This window comes from Bos mutus, chromosome 16, assembly GCF_027580195.1.
Source record: "Bos mutus isolate GX-2022 chromosome 16, NWIPB_WYAK_1.1, whole genome shotgun sequence".
Lineage (NCBI taxonomy): Eukaryota > Metazoa > Chordata > Mammalia > Artiodactyla > Bovidae > Bos > Bos mutus.
In genome coordinates this window covers 28,226,655-28,247,613 of record NC_091632.1, presented here as the reverse complement: position 1 = coordinate 28,247,613, position 20,959 = coordinate 28,226,655, and the positions used below count along the sequence as shown (strand labels likewise).

The 20,959-nt window shown below is 39.8% G+C and overlaps 1 protein-coding gene across 1 annotated transcript in view; it reads left to right on the top strand.

The window, feature by feature from the left end:
* Positions 1–20,959, top strand: part of PAPPA2 (pappalysin 2) — a 315,464-nt gene that overhangs the window by 144,881 nt on the left and 149,624 nt on the right. The window contains exons 7-11 of the mRNA XM_005905526.2: positions 649–1,138; positions 5,019–5,147; positions 8,654–8,745; positions 13,023–13,216; positions 15,305–15,451. Of these exons, the coding sequence (XP_005905588.2) occupies positions 649–1,138; positions 5,019–5,147; positions 8,654–8,745; positions 13,023–13,216; positions 15,305–15,451 (1,052 nt within the window). The remainder of the gene's footprint in view (positions 1–648; positions 1,139–5,018; positions 5,148–8,653; positions 8,746–13,022; positions 13,217–15,304; positions 15,452–20,959) is intronic.

Genomic DNA, 20,959 nt, shown 5'->3' with positions numbered 1-20,959 from the left:
GCTCAGGCTTCTCATTGCGGTGGCTTCTGTTGTTGCAGAGCTTGGGTCTAGAGCGTGGGCTGAGGAGTTGTGGTGCATGGGTTTAGTTGTACCAAGCATATGGAATCTTCCCCACCCAGGGACTGAACCTGTGTCCCTGCATTGGCAGGCAGACTCTTAAGTCCTAGACCACCAGGGAAGTCCTGCTCAAGGATTCTTTCAGGCTTACCTTATCTCCATCAGCCTCATGTTTCCACTTAGGATTGGGGTCACTCCATTCTCAGTGCCATGCTGGGTTTCTCTTGTTCAAGGGCACCAGACAGAGGTGATTTGGAGCAGAGTGCTTTAGAATCATTAGAGCTTTATCTTCAGTAAGGGCTTCCTAGGTGGCTCAAGGGGTAAAGAATCCACCTGCCCAATAAAGGAGCTGCTGGAGATGCAGGTTTGATCTCTGGATCAGGAAGATACCCTGGAGGAGGAAATGGCAACCCACTCCAGTATTATTGCTAGGAAAATCCCCCAACCTACTAAGCTGACCAGTTCCTATAAGAATATGCTCAAAATTCTCTTCTTCTTCATTTTCTTTCCTGACTATTGATAGGGGTGACTCATTTTCAGATTTTTATTGGTGGTTCCTGATGCATCTGTCTTTTGGCTCGTCTCCCTCAGGGCCTCCGGACGTGGATCGGCCTTGTGAGCCGAGCCTGCAGGCCTGGAGTCCCGAGCTCCACCTGTACCACATGAACATGACGGTCCCCTGCCCCGCGGAAGGCTGCAGCCTGGAGCTGCTCTTTCAGCACCCGGTCCAAGCTGACACTCTCACCCTATGGGTCACCTACCTCTCCATGGGCTCTTCCCCGGTGCTCTTTGACACGGAGATCTTGCTGGAACACCAGAAGTCTGTGCACCTGGGCCCCTTGGACACTTTCTGTGACACACCGCTCACTATCAAACTGCATGTTGATGGGAAGGTCGTGGGGGTGAAAGTCTACACCTTTGATGAGCGGATGGAGATTGACGCAGCTCTCCTGACTTCTCAGCCCCACAGTCCCCTGTGTTCTGGCTGCAGGCCTGTGAAATACCAGGTCCTCCGTGAGCCCCCATTTGCCAGTGGCTTGCCTGTGGTGGTGACGCATCCTCTCCGGAAGTTCACAGACACGTGAGTTGGGCAGCAGGGCTTTCTAAACCGTGGGGCCTCCTGAGGCTTTGGAAGTGGGTTTTGCTTCCTTTTTCTTTGTTGTGTTTTTTTGTTTTTGTTTGTTTTACATTCCAACATGCCCTTATTTGGAGAAACATTCAGACCCTCGGAGGGGCCTTTATTCTAAAGCGGCATCTCTGAGATGAACAAAAATATTTCCCAGAAAAGGGAAAGTGGATGTCCTGATTGATGATGCCATCGTTATGATTATGGACAAAAGAGGTCCGTGAATGATATGTTGGTATCCCCTGGTGGCTCAGATGGTAAAGAATCCACCTGTAGTGCAGGAGACCTGGATTCCATCCCTGGGTGAGGAAGATCCTCTGGAGAAGGACATGGCAACCCACTTCAGTATTCTTGCCTAAAGAATCCCTTGGACAGAGGAGCCTTGCAACTCTTTGCAGGGTTGCAAAGAGTCAGATGCAACATGCATGTATGTTTCAGTTGGGCTGAAAGTAATTGCCAGAAATAAGTTGATCAGAGTCAGATACTCCTATCTGGTGACACCACCTGATTTTTGATCTTTGCCGCAACTTTTAAATAATCTGCCACAGCTCCTATATCATTCAAAGGTTATAGTCACCTCTTCCACAGCTAAGCAGAGAAGCCTAGGGTTCCTGAAACACTATACTTTCATGAATTTCATTTTTCACTCCTCCTTTATTTCCTCCCTCCCTCCTTCTCTCTTTCCTTCTCTTACAACCCTTCTCTTTCTTTTTCTTCTGTTCTTCCTACATTTAGTGTTCTTCAGTGCTCCTGGCACTGTGTGCTCAGTGGAGGGGACACAGACTAAGATAAGATCATTGGCTTAAAGAGTTCAAAAGTAGGAGGCTGGTATCTCCAAAGGCAAATTTTCCTCACCTCATAATTTTTTCAGAGGCTGCCCTGAGGGCAGAACTCTGGGTAAAACAAAAGTTTTATCAGAGGTGCTGTATTGGTTAGTTTTTGCCACATGAGAAATCATCACAAAGCATAGTGGTTTAAAACAACAAACACATTTCTCATGGTTCTGTGTGTTGGCTGGGTGCACTCATCCAGACCAGCTTGACCAAGGCTACATGGCCCCAGATGACCTCATGCACACATGAAGCTCAGCTAAGATGCTGGCCTGGCTGGGAGAATGAAGTTCTCTTTCCACATGTCTCCTTCACTGGGAGGCTTTGCCTGGGCTTGTCCTCATGGTGCTTCGCCGTGCTCAGTCGCTTCAGTCATATCTGACTCTTGGCAACCCTATGAACTGTAGACCGCCAGGCTCCTCTGTCCATGGGATTCTCCAGGCAAGATGACTGGAGTGGGTTGCCATTTCCTCCTCCAGGGGATCTTCCCCATCCAGGGATGGAACCTGCATCTCTTATGTCTCCTGCATTGGTGGGCAGGTTCTTTACCACTCATGCCACCCAGGAAGTCCTCATGGTGGTAGAAGGCTTTCCAGAAGCAGGAAGGGCAAGTCCCCAAATTCTCATACTTTTCAGGCCTCTGCTTGTATCACTCATGATACCATTTCACTAGTCAAAACAGATCACAAAGAATTTCAGATTCTGGTGGTGACAAAATTGATTCTATCTCTTAATGAGAGAAACAGTAAAGTCACATCACAGAAAGGCATACATCTGGGATGGGAAGAATTTGTGGCCACTTTTCAGTCTGCCATAGTTACAAATGAGTCAAGAAAAGCGTTCACCTTGAATTTTACTGCAATTTTCTTTCCATACTTGCTCTCTGAATTAGAACTAGAGGATAGTGAAATGGTCAAAAAGTTCGTGCAAATGGGAGGATAGATCATGGGATAGGTCTGAAAAGAAAAAAAATGTTATTTAGGGGGACTTTCTTTAGTAAGCCAATTAAAATGTTATTTTTTATCTTTTTAAATAATTTTTTATTGTTATTTTTGTTACATTTAGTAAGTCAAGTTTTGTGTTCCCTCATCATGATTTTCAAAATATAAGCTATCTAGTGATATTTTTTAACTTCATGATTTTCAAAGCATGAGCTATTTAATGATATTTATTATCTAACTTGATATACACACATTCTCACACATACACTTACACACAAAAAACATTTAAGGATAATAATATTCTATTTTATAGATGAGGGAACTAAGGCTTAACTTTAATTTTGTTGAACAGAGCTAGTAAGTGGCAAACTCAAGAATAAAATCCAATTTTCTGACTAAATCTCATTTTGGTTCCTTAGTAACACATTACTTTTACAAACTCAGCTCATTGAAGATTGGGGCTACCTGCTGCTGAGTTTTCTCCCCAAGAAGCGTAAACATGTCCTGATGCTTCTTTCCAATCCTTTACCAGCTAGAGATCAGTGTAAGACTTTTATGCATGGCTGGATGAGAAGTCAGACAGAAACCTCCCTGTGAAAGGGGAGCCATCAGAATTGATTAGGATATAAAACTTGTTTTGCTTTTGAAATACCTGGCAGTCTTATGAAAAGAGTGCTTCCCTACAGAAAACTAATTTGGAAATTTAAAAGTCTTTAATATTTAGGTGTCTTTCCTATTAAAATAACTAAAAACCAGTACAGAGATGTTTAAAGGTGTTTTTGAAACCCCGTGACATTTCCTGTTTGCTGCTTGCAGCATCAAGCAGAAGAGTAGAAGCTTTGTGGTTGAGTTGAAGAGTGTGCTAAAGCAGAGAGGGCTTTAGCAGGACATCTGTGGGTACCTCTTGTGGGAGAACCAATAGCCCTTTGAGATCCTATTCTCCTAAGTCACTCCCATTCTAGCTTGACTCTAGTGGTACTTTTCCAATTAGGGTAAGCGTTAGATAAAAATTAAGTTGAAGGCAGAATTCATCTTTGGAACCAGCAGCTCCCCTCCAACCCCCACACCACTGGCCCCCTTGCAAACGTTCAGTCTCTCACAGTCTCCACTTGATTAGTGCTCTTGGGCTCCAGATAGTCCAATAAACTCCTTCCATCTCTGGTATCAATTGATAAAACTCCATTCCTGGTTTATATGTATTTTGGAGCTGAGGAGTCATTTAATGCATTTCCAGTTGTGGAATTTCTTGCATCCCTAAAATAAGGATGGAAGATTTTCTCATCTCCTTCTAGGAGAAAGTTGCTTTTCCTCATAAGCATTCAGTCTCCTCAAGACAAGAATTCTCTTGAGAGACAAGAATTCTCTTGAGAGACAAGAAAACTATGATTCACGGACCCAAGAAGGGCCTTGCTGAGCCCAAACTCTGAAGCTTTCATCTTCAGCTTTACAATCATTTCAATGATACAGAGGAGTTTCCCAGGTGGGGCTAGTGGTAAAGAACCTGCCTGCCAATGTAGGAGACATGAGACACAGGTTTGATCCCTGGATCAGGAAGATCCCCTGGAGGAGGGCACAGCAACCCACTCCAGTATTCTTGCCTGGAGAATTCCATGGAAAGAGGAGCCTGGCTGGCTATGGTCCATAGGGTCACAAAGAGGTGGACATGACTGAAGCAACTTAGCATGTACGCACACATGCAGTGATATAGAAGACTAGGTTTTCAAAGTTGGTGGGTTTGTGTGTGTATGTTTATGTAACATGGTAAAGATATGCTCGAAATACCATCCTCCTGGATTGTGTAGGACTGTTAGTTGGTTCAGCGTTCACTAAACAACCACTTGTTGTACATTGACTATATAAAAGGTGCTGGGAATACAAAGATGAATATGGTTTCAAATGCTCTGTCAGACTATATGCCCTGCTCTTTGTTTCAAACAACATGGCTCATGTTTAACATTTATATTCCCTGTAATATTTATTTAAAATTCCTTCACACCATCTGAAAAAGACCCAGGGCCTGCTCCACTTCCCAGATGTATGGTTACAGCCCATTGGTTTCCACAGGGAGGTCATGCCTGGGCAGATGTATCGGTACCAAGTTCAAGCTGCAGCTGGAGCAGAACTGGGAGAAGCTTCACCTCCTCTGAGCCACATCCATGGAGCTCCTTACTGTGGAGATGGGAAGGTTGCAAGGTGAGGACATACTGGGTGCCTTGGGCTGGGTGTCAGAGGATGTCCCGCCTTGCTTGGACCATGAGGGTTCACCTTGAGACTGGTTTGGGAAGTGAAAGGGGCAAGGCACTGTGTGATTCTGGTATTGAACAAAATCTGGGACCTGGTAGTGATCTTGAGGGGTCATTCACATCTCTACATAGTTAAGGATGGACCCATTTTCATTTAGTACCAAGATATTGGGGCTGATTCTGTGGGGATCTTCTTCAGGTTTCAGAGAACAAGTGCTGGGCAGTGATTCAGGGAAGGAATTCATGGTGGAGAAGGTTATTGCCAAATGACGCTAAAAGAGGATGTGAGGGTATCTTTTGGATCAGTTGCCTGTCTTATGACCCAAGGAAAGTCATTATAGCTTTATGAGCTTCAGTTGCTCATTTGATCCCTGGAAGACCTCATTGCAATGCAATTTACAACTATTCTATAAAAGCACCAAGGTAAAAATGGAATCACTCTTTTGATTTCTTAACATACTACCTTCCTTTTCCTGTTGCCCTTTAGTTAGTTAGTTATTTCAATCTCTCAGTCATGTCTGACTCTTTGCAACACCAGGGACTGTAGCATACTAGGCTTCCTTGTCCATCACCAACTCCCTGAGCTTGCTTAGACTCATTTCCATAAAGTCAGTGATGCCATCCAACCATCTCACCCTCTGTCGTCCCCTTCTTCTCCTGCCTTCAGTCTTTCCCAGCATCAGGGTCTTTTTCCAATGAGTCAGTTCTTTGCATCAGGTGGTCAAAGTATTGGAGCTTCAGCTTTAGCATCAGTCCTTCCATAGACTATTCAGGACCGATTTCCTTTAGGATTGACTAGTTTGATCTCCTTGTAGTCCAAGAGACTCCCAAGAGACTTCTCCAACACCACAGTTCAAAAGCATCAATTCTTCAGTGCTCAGCTTTCTTTATGGTCTTTCTCTATGCCCTTTAGTGATATCAACTTAATTCATTCTGATTTGCCAGGCACTTGCCAAAATTTTTCACTGAATATTCCCATGTCCCAGTGACCACCCTATATTAATCTATTCTAAATGCTTAGCTCACCTAATATGTTGTTTATATAAAGCTGCTGGGAGTAAAAGACTGGAAGCCCAGGTACTGTAACTTGTCTCAGAGTCTGTATCCTAATAAGATGGCTTGTTTTTAGCTTTCCAGATCAAGTAAAAATATCTTGTATCTTGAAGGCCTAATTGAAAGCAATCTATAGCCTTTCTTGGGGTTTTATCCCATTGTTTAGTAATTACTAAATATTGTTTGTCTTCTCAATCTTCTAAGATTCTTAAGCTTTAGTGTAAGTCTACTCCTTTTCATAGTAGTATAAACACCAAATGTTCCCAGACTTCAGAAATACATCCAAGAGACTGAGATCACTTTAATACCCAAACCTTGCTAGTTTGCTGAGGCCACCTTCTGCCTCAGTCTCAGCTTACCCTCCCCCCCGCCCCCATCTCAATTAAATATCTCCCTGTGAAACCATTAGGTGACATTTCAGGGGCTCGCAAGAGCTCCAGTACCACAGTCCTTTACGTCTCAGCAAAGAAAAGAATTCAGCTATAGGCAAAGTGATAGATAAGAAGTGATTTATTAGATTAGGATGCTTGTAAGACTTATAAGCTGGCAAGGATTGGCAGGAGGCAGTAGTGGTGAAGGTTCTCAACCAGAGAACATACTGGGCTACAGTTTTATAATCAAAGGAAAAGTGGGGAGGGGGAGAAGAACTTCTTTGTCTTTCTTGAGTAGATGCCATGCTTCCATCATCAGCTCTTCCTCCTGGTTGAGCAGGGGAGTTTTCTTGTCCCTACTTGATCAAGCTTGGTCTGCAAATTATTGTTTTTTATGTGTGCAGAGAGAATGTTCTAGGGATAATTAGCTTACTGAGCTTACTGGGCAGGATGTGGGTCTCATGACAACACTTATTTGATCATTTGGGGGCAGTGTCTCGTGCTTCTGTTGCATGATTTTGTTGCTAAGCAAGCCAGCTTGGTTTTGCGGTTAAGTAAACCTGCAAGAAGATCCAACCAGTCCATTCTAAAGGAGATCGGTACTGGGTGTTCTTTGGAAGGAATGATGCTAAAGCTGAAACTCCAATACTTTGGCCACCTCGTGCAAAGAGTTGACTCATTGGAAAAGACTGTGATGCTGGGAGGGATTGGGGGCAGGAGGAGAAGGGGATGACAGAGGATGAGATGACTGGATGGCATCACTGACTCGATGGACGTGAGTCAGTGAACTCTGGGATTTGGTGATGGACAGGGAGGCCTGGTGTGCTGCGATTCATGGGGTTGCAAAGAGTCAGACACGACTGAGCGACTGAACTGAACTGAAAACTGCTCAACTGAGTAATCAGTAATTTACAGGGGTCACCCATATTTTTCTACATACAATCCCCTAGTGGAATTAACTACTTAATCACCAACTTTGTCCCTATTTTGAGCTTCCCTGGTGGCTCAGACGGTAAAAGTGTCTGCCTGCAATGCAGAAGACCTCAGTTTGATCCCTGGGTCAGGAAGATCTTCTGGAGAAGGAAATGGCAACCCACCCCAGTAGTCTTGCCTGGAAAATTCCATGGACCGAGGGGCCTGGAGGGCTACAGTCCATGGGGTTGCAAAGAGTTGGATGCGACTGAGTGACTTCACTTTCACTTTTGTCCCTATCACCTAGGGATGACTCAACGTGTGCACAGAACAAATCTGGTTGTTGTTGATGTTTTCCATGGCTACCTCATTTTAAACCTGCTGCCCACTAATTAAGGTATCTGCAGGACTAGGTGACCATTACTACCAAGAGAGAGCCCTGCTTGAACAAAACATTTGATCTTATGTTGTAGCATCTCCTACAGCAGTCCTCCAATTAAGATTCTCATGTCCCAGGATGCCACATCTGTCTGGGGTTCTGGGGCAGAACAAGATAAGGGCCATCTTCCTAATCTGACATTGTACATTCTAGCCTGAGCCTTGAAACAGCTTCATCTGTAGTGACACCTGCTTGGCTACTGGGCTTCACAAAGCTCCTTATCAAAATGTTCCTTTAAACTCTGCCTATACCACCTCTCTATAGAGTGTCATACTTTGTTCTTGTGACTTTGGAAGGCCCTGCCTGCCAATGCAGGAGACATGGTTCATGGGTTCATGGGAGATCATGGGTTCCCTGATCCAGGAAGATCCCATATGCCTCAGGGCAACTAAGCCCATGTACCACAACTATTGAGCCTGTGCTTCAGATCCTGGGACCTGCAGCTATGGAAGCCCTCACACCCTAGACCCTATGCTCTACAATGAGAAAAGCCACTGCAATGAGAAACCCACACACCACACTGAGAGAGTAGCCCTTGCTCCCTAAAACTAGAGAAAAGCCGGCACAGCAACCAAAACTAACTAAATACTTTTTAAAATGATGTTAACTACAAGAGAAAAATCATTTTATGTATACAAGTGTGTGTGTTTGTATATCAGAATGTGTACTTTTACCTTGTAGGAACCTGGGAGAAGAGTGTGATGATGGAGACCTTTTGAATGGAGATGGCTGCTCAAGGGCATGTGAGTTAGAGGAAGGTTTCAACTGTGTAGGTGAGTTTAGGAGCACCTGCCCAGGCTTATATCCTATGTTTGGAGGTGTCTCCAATTCTTACTCTTGTGATCCCTTGATATCTGGCAATGTGTAATTTAGTGGTAATAATGATAACATTTGCTGTGTCTGTTATGTGCCTGGCACTAACTGTTTCACATATATTATCCTGTTTAATCCCTACAATAAATATAAGGAGACTAAACAGAGGCACAGAGAGCTTAAATAACTTGCTTTCTCTTACACAGCTGGCAGTGATGAAGTCAGGATTTGAACCAGGGAAGCAAATCCACATGTTAAACTACTAAGTTACCTGGCCTCCTAGATTAATGTTACCAAAGATTGCTCTTGGGTCCTCATGTCTAACATCAGACTGTCAGCCAAGTAGCACAATCACAGATTCAACATAAAAATTATGATGGGACATGTTTTAAGCCAAAGAGAGTACAAGATATCTCTTGGTGTCTGTGTTTAGTAGATAAAATTATGAAGAGTGACACACAGAATTTCTTAATCCGGGAATATCACTGGTAATGTTATTGCTAGGTGCCATTGACTCTAGACTCTTGCCACACAGGAAGGCCCTCCAGAACACTTTCCCTGATTTTGATTAAAGCCATCAACAGGCTTCTTTGTAGATTATTTTTTCATTCCTATGAGCATGCACACTTAGTCGCTCAGTCAGGTCCAACTCTTTGGGACCCCATGGGCTGTCTCCTGCCAGGCTCCTCTGTCCATGTAACTCTCCAGGCAAGAACACTGGAGTGGGTAGCCTTTCCCTTCTCCAGGGGATCTTCCCGACCCAGGTATCGAATCTGGGTCTCCTGCATTGCAGGCGGATTCTTTACCATCTGAGCCATCAGGGAAGCCCTCCTATGTGCATACATTGAAGTAATTCTGTGGAACATATTTACTCAGCAAAGTTATTTTTTAAAGCAGTGCATTTAACAATATTTTAATGTTTCTAAATTTCAAGACAAAGTTGGATATGATTATAATTATGTATAATTTATTAAGGTATTAAATACCACAAAGAACACACAAATTCTCCTGCTTCCCTGAGCAGAATAATAAAATTATAAAATCTTAGTGGTCTTACATCTATCCGTATAACAAACTATGTTCAGTGCCCTCTGTATAGCACAAGTCTAATAGAGACCCTGATCCCTTCATATGTGCAGCCTCTTTACCTTATAGAAATTGCTGTATCAGTTCTCGAGCTTTTCTTACATGCATCTAGCAGTAAAGATTGCACCTTGAAAGACCATTCTGTTTAAAAGTGGCTTTATCTATTATAAAATTCTTCTCCCCCTTTCTGGTTTGGAAACTGATGTTCAGAGCATTTTAGTGACTTGTCCATGGGCATATAATGAAGTGTCTACAAAGCCAGCATTGGAACTCAGCTTTCCTAATTCTTAATCAAGTGCTTTTTCCTTGCTATGAAACTACAGAGGTTACATTTTTTTTCCCTGTTTTATTTGACTACCATTCAGATATTTGAAATGCCTCCCCATTATTCTCCTTTCCAGTCCAAACATCCCCTGATGTGATTAGGTTTCCAGGCCCTTTCCTATTTACCCTAACTTGGCATGCTTTCTGTGGTCAGTGCCCAGAAAGGAATTCAATACTCCAGATACGGTCTGGCTGTGTAAAATACACTGAACCGATTACCTCCCCTCTTCTGTATACCAGTATTTGTTAATGCCATCTCTGTTTGCATCATTCCTTTTTTCACATAATGGGCTCATGATACACACACACAAACACACACACACACACACACACAGCCTTTGCCACTGCAGCTCATCTCATCTGTCTTAAAAGTGGACCTTACTTTGTTTCCATCACATTTAATTCCATTAAATTTGGTTCATATTCCTTTACCCTCCAACTCCAGGAAGATCATAGTTAAATTATTTTAGCTTTACATGGCAAAGTTAAAATGGTCTATTCCACAGCTAGATATTTATTTCAGTTATTTAGTTCTATAGTTCTATAGCATATAGCTCTAAAGCTCATAGCATATGCTAAGCATATAGTTCTGTTCCATCATTTCTCAAGAGACTAAGTTTGAAGGAACCATAGTGAAATGTGTTATAAAAGTGGTCTGCTATTTTTGCATTGATTTGAAGAAACAGAAGCAAAATTTTTAAGTTGATGGTAAACAAAAAATAGAGAAGAAGCAAGGAGAGACTGTCACTGGATTATATAGAAAAATAAGATATGTATACATATGTATACTATAAAATGTCATAAAATATATATTATAAAACAAACACATTCATATGTACATATGTGTATATTCAAAATATGCACATACATATTAAACTCTACATACATGCATATGTATGAATATATGTGTGTATGTATATAAACTATATAAACATATAAACTATACATATATATGCATGTATATATATATATATATATATATATGGAACAATCATGGAAAAGTCATTCCAAATACACATATATTGGCTTTGGGGAGTAACTTAGAAAGGCCTTGGATTTAATGGCATACAGGAGTTGAAAACCCAAAATAGGCTCAGAACCAAGTCCTCGGAACAGGAGCATACCCCTGGCAAGTAGAGATAGATTTACCAGAGAAGCGTCTTTGACTTGAAGAGATTATGAAGGAAAATAATTAGTAACTACATGTTGATGAACAGTTGAAAAATTACTGAAGCAGTCCTGTGGTATTTCTGTAAAGAATTTAAAATTAAAAGAATGGAATAGTAACAGTTAATTTTAGTGATGTTACTGAATGTGGACCTATGCAGTCGCTTTCGTCGTGTCTGACTCTTTGTGACCATATGTACTATAGCCTGCCAGGCTCCTTTGTCCATGGGATTCTCTAGGGAAGAATGCTGGAGTGGGTTGCCATGTCCTTCTCCAGGGGATCTTCCCAACCCAGGGATCACATTGGTGCCTTTTATATCTCCTGCATTGGCAGGTGGGTTATTTACCACTAGTGCCACCTGGAAAGCCCATGTAGCTATGGGTTGATCTATTTTAAATCTTGATCTTATTTTCATGTCCTATTATTTTAGGTAGAAATGAAGAATTAGAATTGTGTTACTAATAGGGGTAGACAGGGCAATAATACTTAATAAATAAATGGCTTTATAACTGCATCTCAGGTTTTTACATTTGAAGAAAGCTAAGTTACATATCAAGTGGCTCAGGGGTAAAGAATCTGCCTGCAATGCAGGAGACACAGGAGACATGGGTTTGATTCCTGGGCCATGACAATCCCCTGGAGGAGGGCATGGCAACCCACTCCATATTCCTACCTGGAGAATCCCATAGACAGAGGAGCCTACATGGACAGAGCAGGCTACAGTCCATAGGGTCCCCAAGAGTTGGACATGACTGAAGTTTACTGAAGTTACTGAAGATATGTAAACCCACGCAGTTTATATATCTATAGTTAGTGAGGACTATCCACGTAGTAGAAGTTATCCTACAAGCAAGTAAGGACCTTGTCCAAGGAATTATAGCTTGCTTTACAGACCCAGTGATTGTTCTCATATGTTCATTACTCACACATTTGCTCCTGAAGACAGTCTCTCTGCCTTGGTTGAGGTACTGTGGAGTAAGAGAAAGCCCCTGAACCTGCTTCCTGTAAGCCTGGCTCAAAGCCAAGCAGTACTGCTTCTGCATCAAGGGAACTTTGACAAATCACTTATAATCATGGAGTCTCAGATTGTCTATTGATGAAACAAACAAAAAATACATACCTCACATGGTTATTGTAAGACAATAATAGATGTGTAACCCTTATAAACCTGGAGCCCATATTGTCCATTTCAGAGCAAATTGCATGGTTAACTGAAGAAATACAGCAGCAAAAATGTAATTGAAAACAAATCCCTCAAATGTTTTATTTAAAATTTCAAAGACTATGATGAGGTTCCAAGTACATATCACATCCTACCATCTATTTAATTTCCTTTATTCTTTTACCTAGCTTCCCCTAGTACTTTGCTCAATGATTCCTTAAACTTTCTTTCTATATCCACCCCACAGCTGCTTTTTTCCTTCCTGTTCCTTCTCCCCTAACCCTACCCACTTTGTAGACTTTTTATTATCTCAATGGATTTTACCATTCTCCCCATGAAAATGTATCCTTCTTTAGGGGTATGATATCTATATGTTTGAGGTGGGCATTAGACTGGTTAGTAGTTACAGGATTCTCTCTAGCAGCTGGAGTAAAAATGTAATTATTTTTACTTATATAAAAATACCTTTTCAAATGTCAAACAATGTTTCTTGACAGGGGAACCAAGCCTGTGCTATATACATGAGGGAGATGGAATATGTGAGCCTTTTGAGAAGGAAACCAGCATTGTAGACTGTGGCCTCTATACTCCCAAAGGATACCTGGATCAGTGGGCTACCCAAGCTTTTTCTTCTCATGAAGACAAGAAGAAATGTCCTGCTTCCTTGGTAACTGGAGCACCTCACTCCATGGTAAGTTAAGACTAGTCAAGGGTAAACAAAATTGTTAAGTGATTCCCCCAGATACTGACCTTGAGCTTACATTTTTTTCTCCTAACTTTGATGCCAAATTTAGTTAACAAACTCAGAATAAAATAATGTTAAATGAAAAGCTTCTAGGCTATCAGTTAAATCTCCTCCCCAACCCTCACCCCACTTACCTTCACTAGTTTTCATCTAGGAACCTTTGACTATGCAATAACTGGCTTAAAAGTACACAAAAGCATCTCAAAATTAGCCTTATAATATGCATGTCAGAAATTACACTTAGGCTTTGAGTTTGGAAGAATTTATCTTGAAAGAAGATAAACGAGCAGTAAAGTCAGAATACTTGGATGACACTGTTGGATCTATCATTATCATTATGATTATTACTAAGTGACATTTGGCAAGTCACTCAACTTCTCTGGGCCCCAATTATCTCATATGTAAATCTTTTGCATTTAACTCAAGGTTTATTGCAAGGATCAAGTGAAATTTAAGATATATATTAAAGATCAAAATATAATTTGATTTAAAAATTATTATTATTAAAGACTTTCTAGAATTAGTACTAAATCAAATCCATAGGCACACAATTTTCCATGAATATCTACCTAAGTAAATAGAAGATCTTCCGAGAGCTTTGAGGACTGACTTCTGTGAATTATAAATACCTAAAAGAAGATTAAGTGAAAAAAGTGAAATTGTTAATTGTTCAGTTGTGTCAGACTCTTTGCAACCCCATGGACTATAGCCCACTGGGCTCCTCTGTCCGTGGGAGGCAAGATACTGGAGTGGGTTGCCATTCCCTCCTCCAGGGGATCCTCCCAACCCAGGGATAGAACGTGGTTCTCCTGCCATGCAGGTGGATTCTTTACTGTCTGAGCCATCAGGGAAACCCAAAGATTAAGGGCTTTGGTTTTTGAATGCTATTCTAGATGTTTCCATTGCCAAATATACTCTTCCATGCTTTATAACAATAAGTAATATAGTCATTTTTGACAGAAGTAAGATTTGTTAATAGCTCTCTAGGTATTTTAGGCCAGAGGCAAATCATTGGTTTTTGGTCTTGAGGAGACAGCCCAAGAGACTGAGGAACTAGCCAAGGCTAGTGGTCCAGGTCAAGGAACTCATCAAGGACCTAAGTGTCTCTGAGATTTTGGCTCTTTCCACACTTGACTTGCAGTTTTCTTCCTCAAGCTCATGAGACGACTACTGCCCTCCAGGTGTGAAGTCATTATTCAAGCAGGAAGAAGAGGGAAGGTCAAAGGGAAATAAATGCATGCGAGCTGAGTCTGTTTTTAGTGGCAAAACGGGAGCTGTTCCAGGAATATAGGCATCTACCAACATCCCATTGTTCAGATCCAGGTCACTTCACCAGCCTTAGCTGTAAGGGACCCTGAGGAGATGAGCGTTTATAGCTGGATACACTGTCACCTTGACCAAGATTAGAATTAATAAGAAAGAGGGAGGTATGGATATGGACAGCCAATTAGCCATGCCTGTCTCGCTCCTTTCGCTAATTCTGAAGGCATCTTTCTCAAGCATTCTGATGCCCAGTGGTAGGAAGTTAGGAAAGTTAGGTGATTCTGAGTTAGTAACAGCTCTCTAAAGCGGCTTTTAGTCTAGCTTGTCTGTCTTCCCCAAGTGAAGTGGGAAAATTTTTCTGGAATTTCTCTTTTCTGGTTCCTTTTCCCATCTTAGTGTTTCCTTGACTCGGTTGTCTCACTCCTGGGCCAGTAGATCCTTCCTGGTAAGGACAGAATCATCGTCTTGGACAGATTTCCCTAACTAATCCTAGGAGCAGTTGTCTGAAACGTGCCAGGAGAATTCGTTGAGCAAGGTCCCTGGACCACCAATGGGCTGTAAGTTGTCATGTGTGTTCTTCCTCCCTGAAAAGTTGGATATTGAGGCTAAGAGAGAGCACTGAGACATTCTACCTTGAGAAAAGTTTTTTGCCAATAATGTCATCATGAGGCATTCAGAAAAAGGAAAACATTGATTTTGAGCTGGGAGTTTCATTATCTTTACTTGTCTCTCACCCTTCATGTCTAATTTTTGGTTGAAATTGCGTTTCAGGTTTGCACATCATACCGTCCAGATTTACCAGAGCACCGACCCATAATTGGTTGGTTTCCCTGTGTCCCCAGTGGAAATGGACCTGAAGATGAAGGGAGTAAGCAGCCAAAAGGTAGCCTGCAGAGAGAGGATGAGGTTTGGCTCAAAGTAAGTGACCCAAATGTTTTTTTTTGTGAAAACTGGATAGATTGTGCATGTGTGTGTGTGTGTGTGTGTGTGTGTGTATAAATGATACATTGGAATGTCAGGAAATTTCCTTTTGTCATCTAAAAGTTCTTATGTTTTGAATTTATTTTCATTTCTCTTTGAATGTTGGACTTTTCTTTTAAGCAATCACTCTATCAAAGTGTAATACACATATAGAAAAGTACAAAAATCAGAAAGGATTGATAAATTTTTACAAAGTAAACATCCTCTCTAACCACCACAGAGATCAAAAAACAGAAAATTAACATCACCCCCAAAAGGCTCTGTCATTCTCCCTCTCTTTATACTACAGAGGTATCTACTATTTTTCCATTTATCACCAAAGATTAGTTTTGCCTGTTTGTATTTTATGTGAAAAATTTGACAGTCTGTACTATTTGTGTCTGATTCTTTCTTACTCAGCATTCTATCTCTGGGATTCATTCAGGCTGCTATACTTAGCAGTAGTGTTCATGTCCACTGTGGAGCAGAATTCCAGTGCATCAATGGGCCATACTTTAATTAATCATAGTAATGAAACTTTCGTTTATTTCTAATTTTTCTCTATTGTATATTACAAATAGTTCTGCTATAAACACTTCTGTACATTTCTTTTGGTGAATGTATACAGACAGTTGGGTATATTTGGAACTGCTGCTAAGTCACTTCAGTCGTGGACTCTGTGCAACCGCATAGATGGCAGCCCACCAGGCTCCCCTGTCCCTGGGATTCTCCAGGCAAGAACACTGGAGTGGGTTGCCATTTCCTTCTACAATGCATAAAAGTGAAAAGTGAAAGTGAAGTCGCTCAGTCGTGTCCAACTCTCAGCGACCCCATGGACTGCAGCCTACCAGGCTCCTCCATCCATGGGATTTTCCAGGCAAGAGTACTGGAATGGGCTGCCATTGCCTTCTCCGATATTTGGAACTGCTAGATAGTAATTAGGCAGATGATCAGCTTTAGTAGATAATACCAAATGGTGTTCTACTTGGTTATACTAGTTTATACTCCCAACAGAGGCTTATGAGGCAATTGCTTTATATTTTTATTGATTACTTAGTATTTTAAGTCTTAATTTTAACCATTAAGTATGTAAATGTACCTCCCTATGGTTTCAATTTACATTTACATTTTGACTAATGAAGTTGTAATGTTTATATGTATATCAGCCATTTGTATCGATATATCCTTTTTCCCTCTTTTTTTCTGAAGGGTTTATTCAAGTCTTTTGCTCAATCTTCTATTGGACTGTCATTTTCTTCTTAATTTATATGATTTCTTTACAATTTTTGGAATATATAAATCATATTTCAGTTGTATATTATTTAATATTTTCCAGCATTTCATGGCTTACTTTTTTTTTTTTTTTACTCTTAGTGGTGTATTTGATGAAGAGTTCTAAATTTTACCACAATCCAATTTATTTTTCTTTTTCTTTATGGTTAGTGCTAATCGTGTACTATATTAAGAAGTCTTTGCTTACCACAAAGACATACTTTCCTATGTTATCTTCTAGAAACGTTATTGTTTCACCTTTTATATATAGATCTACAATCCTCTGGAATTTTTACATATTGTGTGAGGTAGGGATCAAGATTTTTTCCCCCTAGAACTAGAACCACCATTGAAAGTGAAAATGTTAGTTGCTCAGTCATGTCTGATTCTTGTGACCCTATGGACTGTAGCCCACCAGGCTCTTCTGTCCATGGAATTCTCCAGGCAAGAATCCTGGAGTGGGTAGCCATTTTCTTCTCTAGGGATCTTCCTGACCCAGGGATCAAACCTGGGTCTCCTGCATTGCAAGCAGATTCTTTACCATCTGAGCCACCAAAATAACAACTTGAAGGCAATGTATAATCCTTTGCCAATAGTTTTGGATACTTTTTGTGAATATATTAAGTGTTTTTTCTTTTATATTCATTAGAGCTTGGTCCCTACATTAAAAAAGAAAAATGTTACTATCTTGTCAGGTTTATGATGAAGGCCAGGTTTGACTCCTAGAGTAAGTTTCCTTTATTCCCCAGTTTTCTGGAATATTTTGTGAAAGGTTGGTGTTAAATTTTCGTGAACTTCATCAGTAAAGCTATCTGAGTCTGGTATTTTCTTTGAGGAAAATATTTAAATATATGTTAAAATCTTAAACCAAATATTGCAGAATTGGGGCTTTCTATTTCTTCTTAGGTTAACTTTGGAAGAAGTTATTTTTTTTTCCCAAATAATTTGTCCATTTTTTTCCTAAAATTTTGAATTTGTTGGCATTAAGTTTTTCGTAATGCTCTCTTATTTTGTATATTTCTATACTCCCTAGGACTTTTTTTAGTTATTCTTGGCTAATTTTTTGGCTTTTCTCTTTTATTTTTTTGCTTAGTATTGCTAAAGACTTAACAGTTACATTAATCTTTCATTAATGTTTTTATAGAACCAAAGATTATACATGTGTGTATATATGTATGCTTATATATATATATATATATATATACATAAATATACATATGTAAACATAAAAGGAAGGAAATAATGAAAGTAGCATACATGTGTGCTCTTATTTTCATTATTGCCTCTTTTTATGTTTACATTTAATTTGCTCTTGAGATGATGCTTAGATCATTAATTTTTAGCTTCTTTCTTTTTAAAATATAAACATTAAGGTGGCAAATTTCTTTCTAAATGTGACTTTTGCAACATATTACATTTCATATGTCTTATTTCTATTATCATTCAGTTCAAACATATTTTCTAATTTTTATTTGATTACTTTTTTGATCCCTGAGTTATATATAAATATGCTGATGAATGTCCAAATATTTGTTTGGAAATTATTTATTTTTTGTTTTTGATTTATAGCTAGAGTCTTCTGTGCTTAAAGATTATATTTGGTATGATGTCAAGCCTTTTTAATTTGTTGACCTTTGAATTATGGAAAAACATATGGTTAATTGGGCTTTCCTGGTGGCTCAGTGGTAAAGAATCTGCCTGCCAAATAGGAGATGCAGGTTCGATCCCAGGTTTGGGAAGATCCCCGGAGAAGGAAATGGCCACCTTCTCCAGTATTCCTGCCTGGAAAATCCCATGGATAGAGGAGCCTGGCAGGTTACTGTCCATAGGGTAACAAAAGAGTTAGATACAACTTACTGACTAAACAACAACAATATGGTTAATATTGATAAATATTACATGTACTTTGAAAGAAATATGTAGTCTGAAATAGTTGGATATAGCATTCTATATATTTAACATAGATCAAGTTCATCCATCATGTTGTTAAAATTTCCCATATTGTATATTTTCCTTGATACTCTTTCCACCAGTTACTGAGATACATGTGTTAGACTTTCTTACCATAATCTTAAATTTGCCTGTTTCTCTTTTATTTTTGCCAGTGGTTGATCTACGCATTGATTTATTTACATTTTGAGACTATTATTAAATATTCAGGCAATTCTCACTTTGTAGCGTGGAAACACAAAATGACCATGTATCCTAAAACTGTACAAAGCAAGCTAAATAACCAATGGTGAAAATTACAATTGTTACATGATATGTTTGTCACAACATTAAAAACTTTTATTTTTAGAAGTATATGTGAAATAAAATGAAAAAATAGTAAAATTTAACTCATAATTTAAAACATTACAGAGAATTAGTGTTTCATTTCTTTGTAAAATAAATTTACAAGCATAGTTTTAACAATTCTTGCCTTTTTTTGCGTCATATGACTTATATTACAAAGCAAGCAATTTTTCTATGCCATTGTGAATTGTAATATTCCTTTCCAAGTTTGATTATCTTCTAATACTTTATGGTACTTTACACTTTCAATGTTATGAAACATCTCTGAGAGTTCTTTTGATATGAATTTTTTCTTGGCATCATTTCCTCTGGGACATCTTTATCCTTTTTGTCACAACCACTTTACTCCTTTTTGCTGATAATTTCATTTTCACTAAGTTCCTCTGGCTGCAAATACAGAGTCTCTCAAATGGCAACAGCAGCAGCATTCCCATACCCAATTATTTCATCTATAATTCTATTTACCTTTCATTCAAATTTCACCTCCAGCATTATAATTTTTTATTTCTTTGCCACACTTTCATCTTTCCTAGAGATCCCTTCTTTTGATTATCCATTTTTGTAAAATGTCATGTGGGTAATATGTCAGTGGGAGACGAGACAATGCAGCTGCACATTTTTCTGTCTCTGTGTGAACAAAATAACAGGTACACAGGGACCAATCAATGACAATTTGAATGAAGAGATGTAATTGGTCACTTTATCATGATTCTCATTGGTTATTTATATGGTGATTTATATGGTGATACGGAAGGACTATTCATGGAGTTTACACTTTCTGCAGTTACAATTAATACTTTTTGCTAGTTGAAATTTGAATCACATTATCTGGTATTATATACCTAAATTGTGATAACTGATATTTGTGTATACGGAAACTACATAAAATGAAACTACTGCCAGTAGATGATTTTAGAACTTACTGTATCTTTCCCATTCTGTTGTTTTCCCCTATTTCTTTGCACTGATCCCTGAGGAAGGCTTTCTTATCTCTCCTTGCTATTCTTTGGAACTCTGCATTCAGATGCTTATATCTTTCCTTTTCTCCTTTGCTTTTCGCTTCTCTTCTTTTCACAGCTTTGTAAGAGCTCCTCACACAGCCATTTTGCTTTTTTGCATTTCTTTTCCATGGGGATGATCTTGATCCCTGTCTCCTGTACAATGTCACAAACTTTCATTCATAGTTCATCAGGCACTCTGTCTATCAGATCTAGTCCCTTAAATCTGTTTCTCACTTGCACTGTATAATCATAAGGGATTTGATTTAGGTCATACCTGAATGGTCTAGTGGTTTTCCCCACTGTCTTCAATTTAAGTCTGAATTTGGCAATAAGGAGTTGATGATCTGAGCCACAGTCAGCTCCCGGTCTTGTTTTTGCTGACTGTATAGAGCTTCTCCATCTTTGGCTGCAAAGAATATAATCAGTCTGATTTCAGTGTTGACCATCTGGTGATGTCCATGTGTAGAGTCTTCTCTTGTGTTGTTGGAAGAGACTGTTTGCTATGACCAGTGCATTCTCTTGGCAGAACTCTATTAGCCTTTGCCTTGCTTCATGCCATACTCAAAGGCCAAATTTGCCTGTTACTCCAGGTATTTCTTGACTTCTTACTTTTGCATTACAGTCCCCTATAATGAAAAGGACATCTTTTGGGGGTGTTAGTTCTAGAAGGTCTTGTAGGTCTTCATAGAACCATCAACTTCAGCTTCTTCAGCATTACTGATTGGGACATAGGCTTGGATTACCATGGTATTGAATGGTTTGCCTTGGAAACGAACAGAGATCATTCTGTCATTTTTGAGATTGCCTCCAAGTACTGCATTTCAGACTCTTTTCTTGACCATGATGGCTACTCCATTTCTTCTTAGGGATTCCTGCCCACAATAGTAGATATAATTGT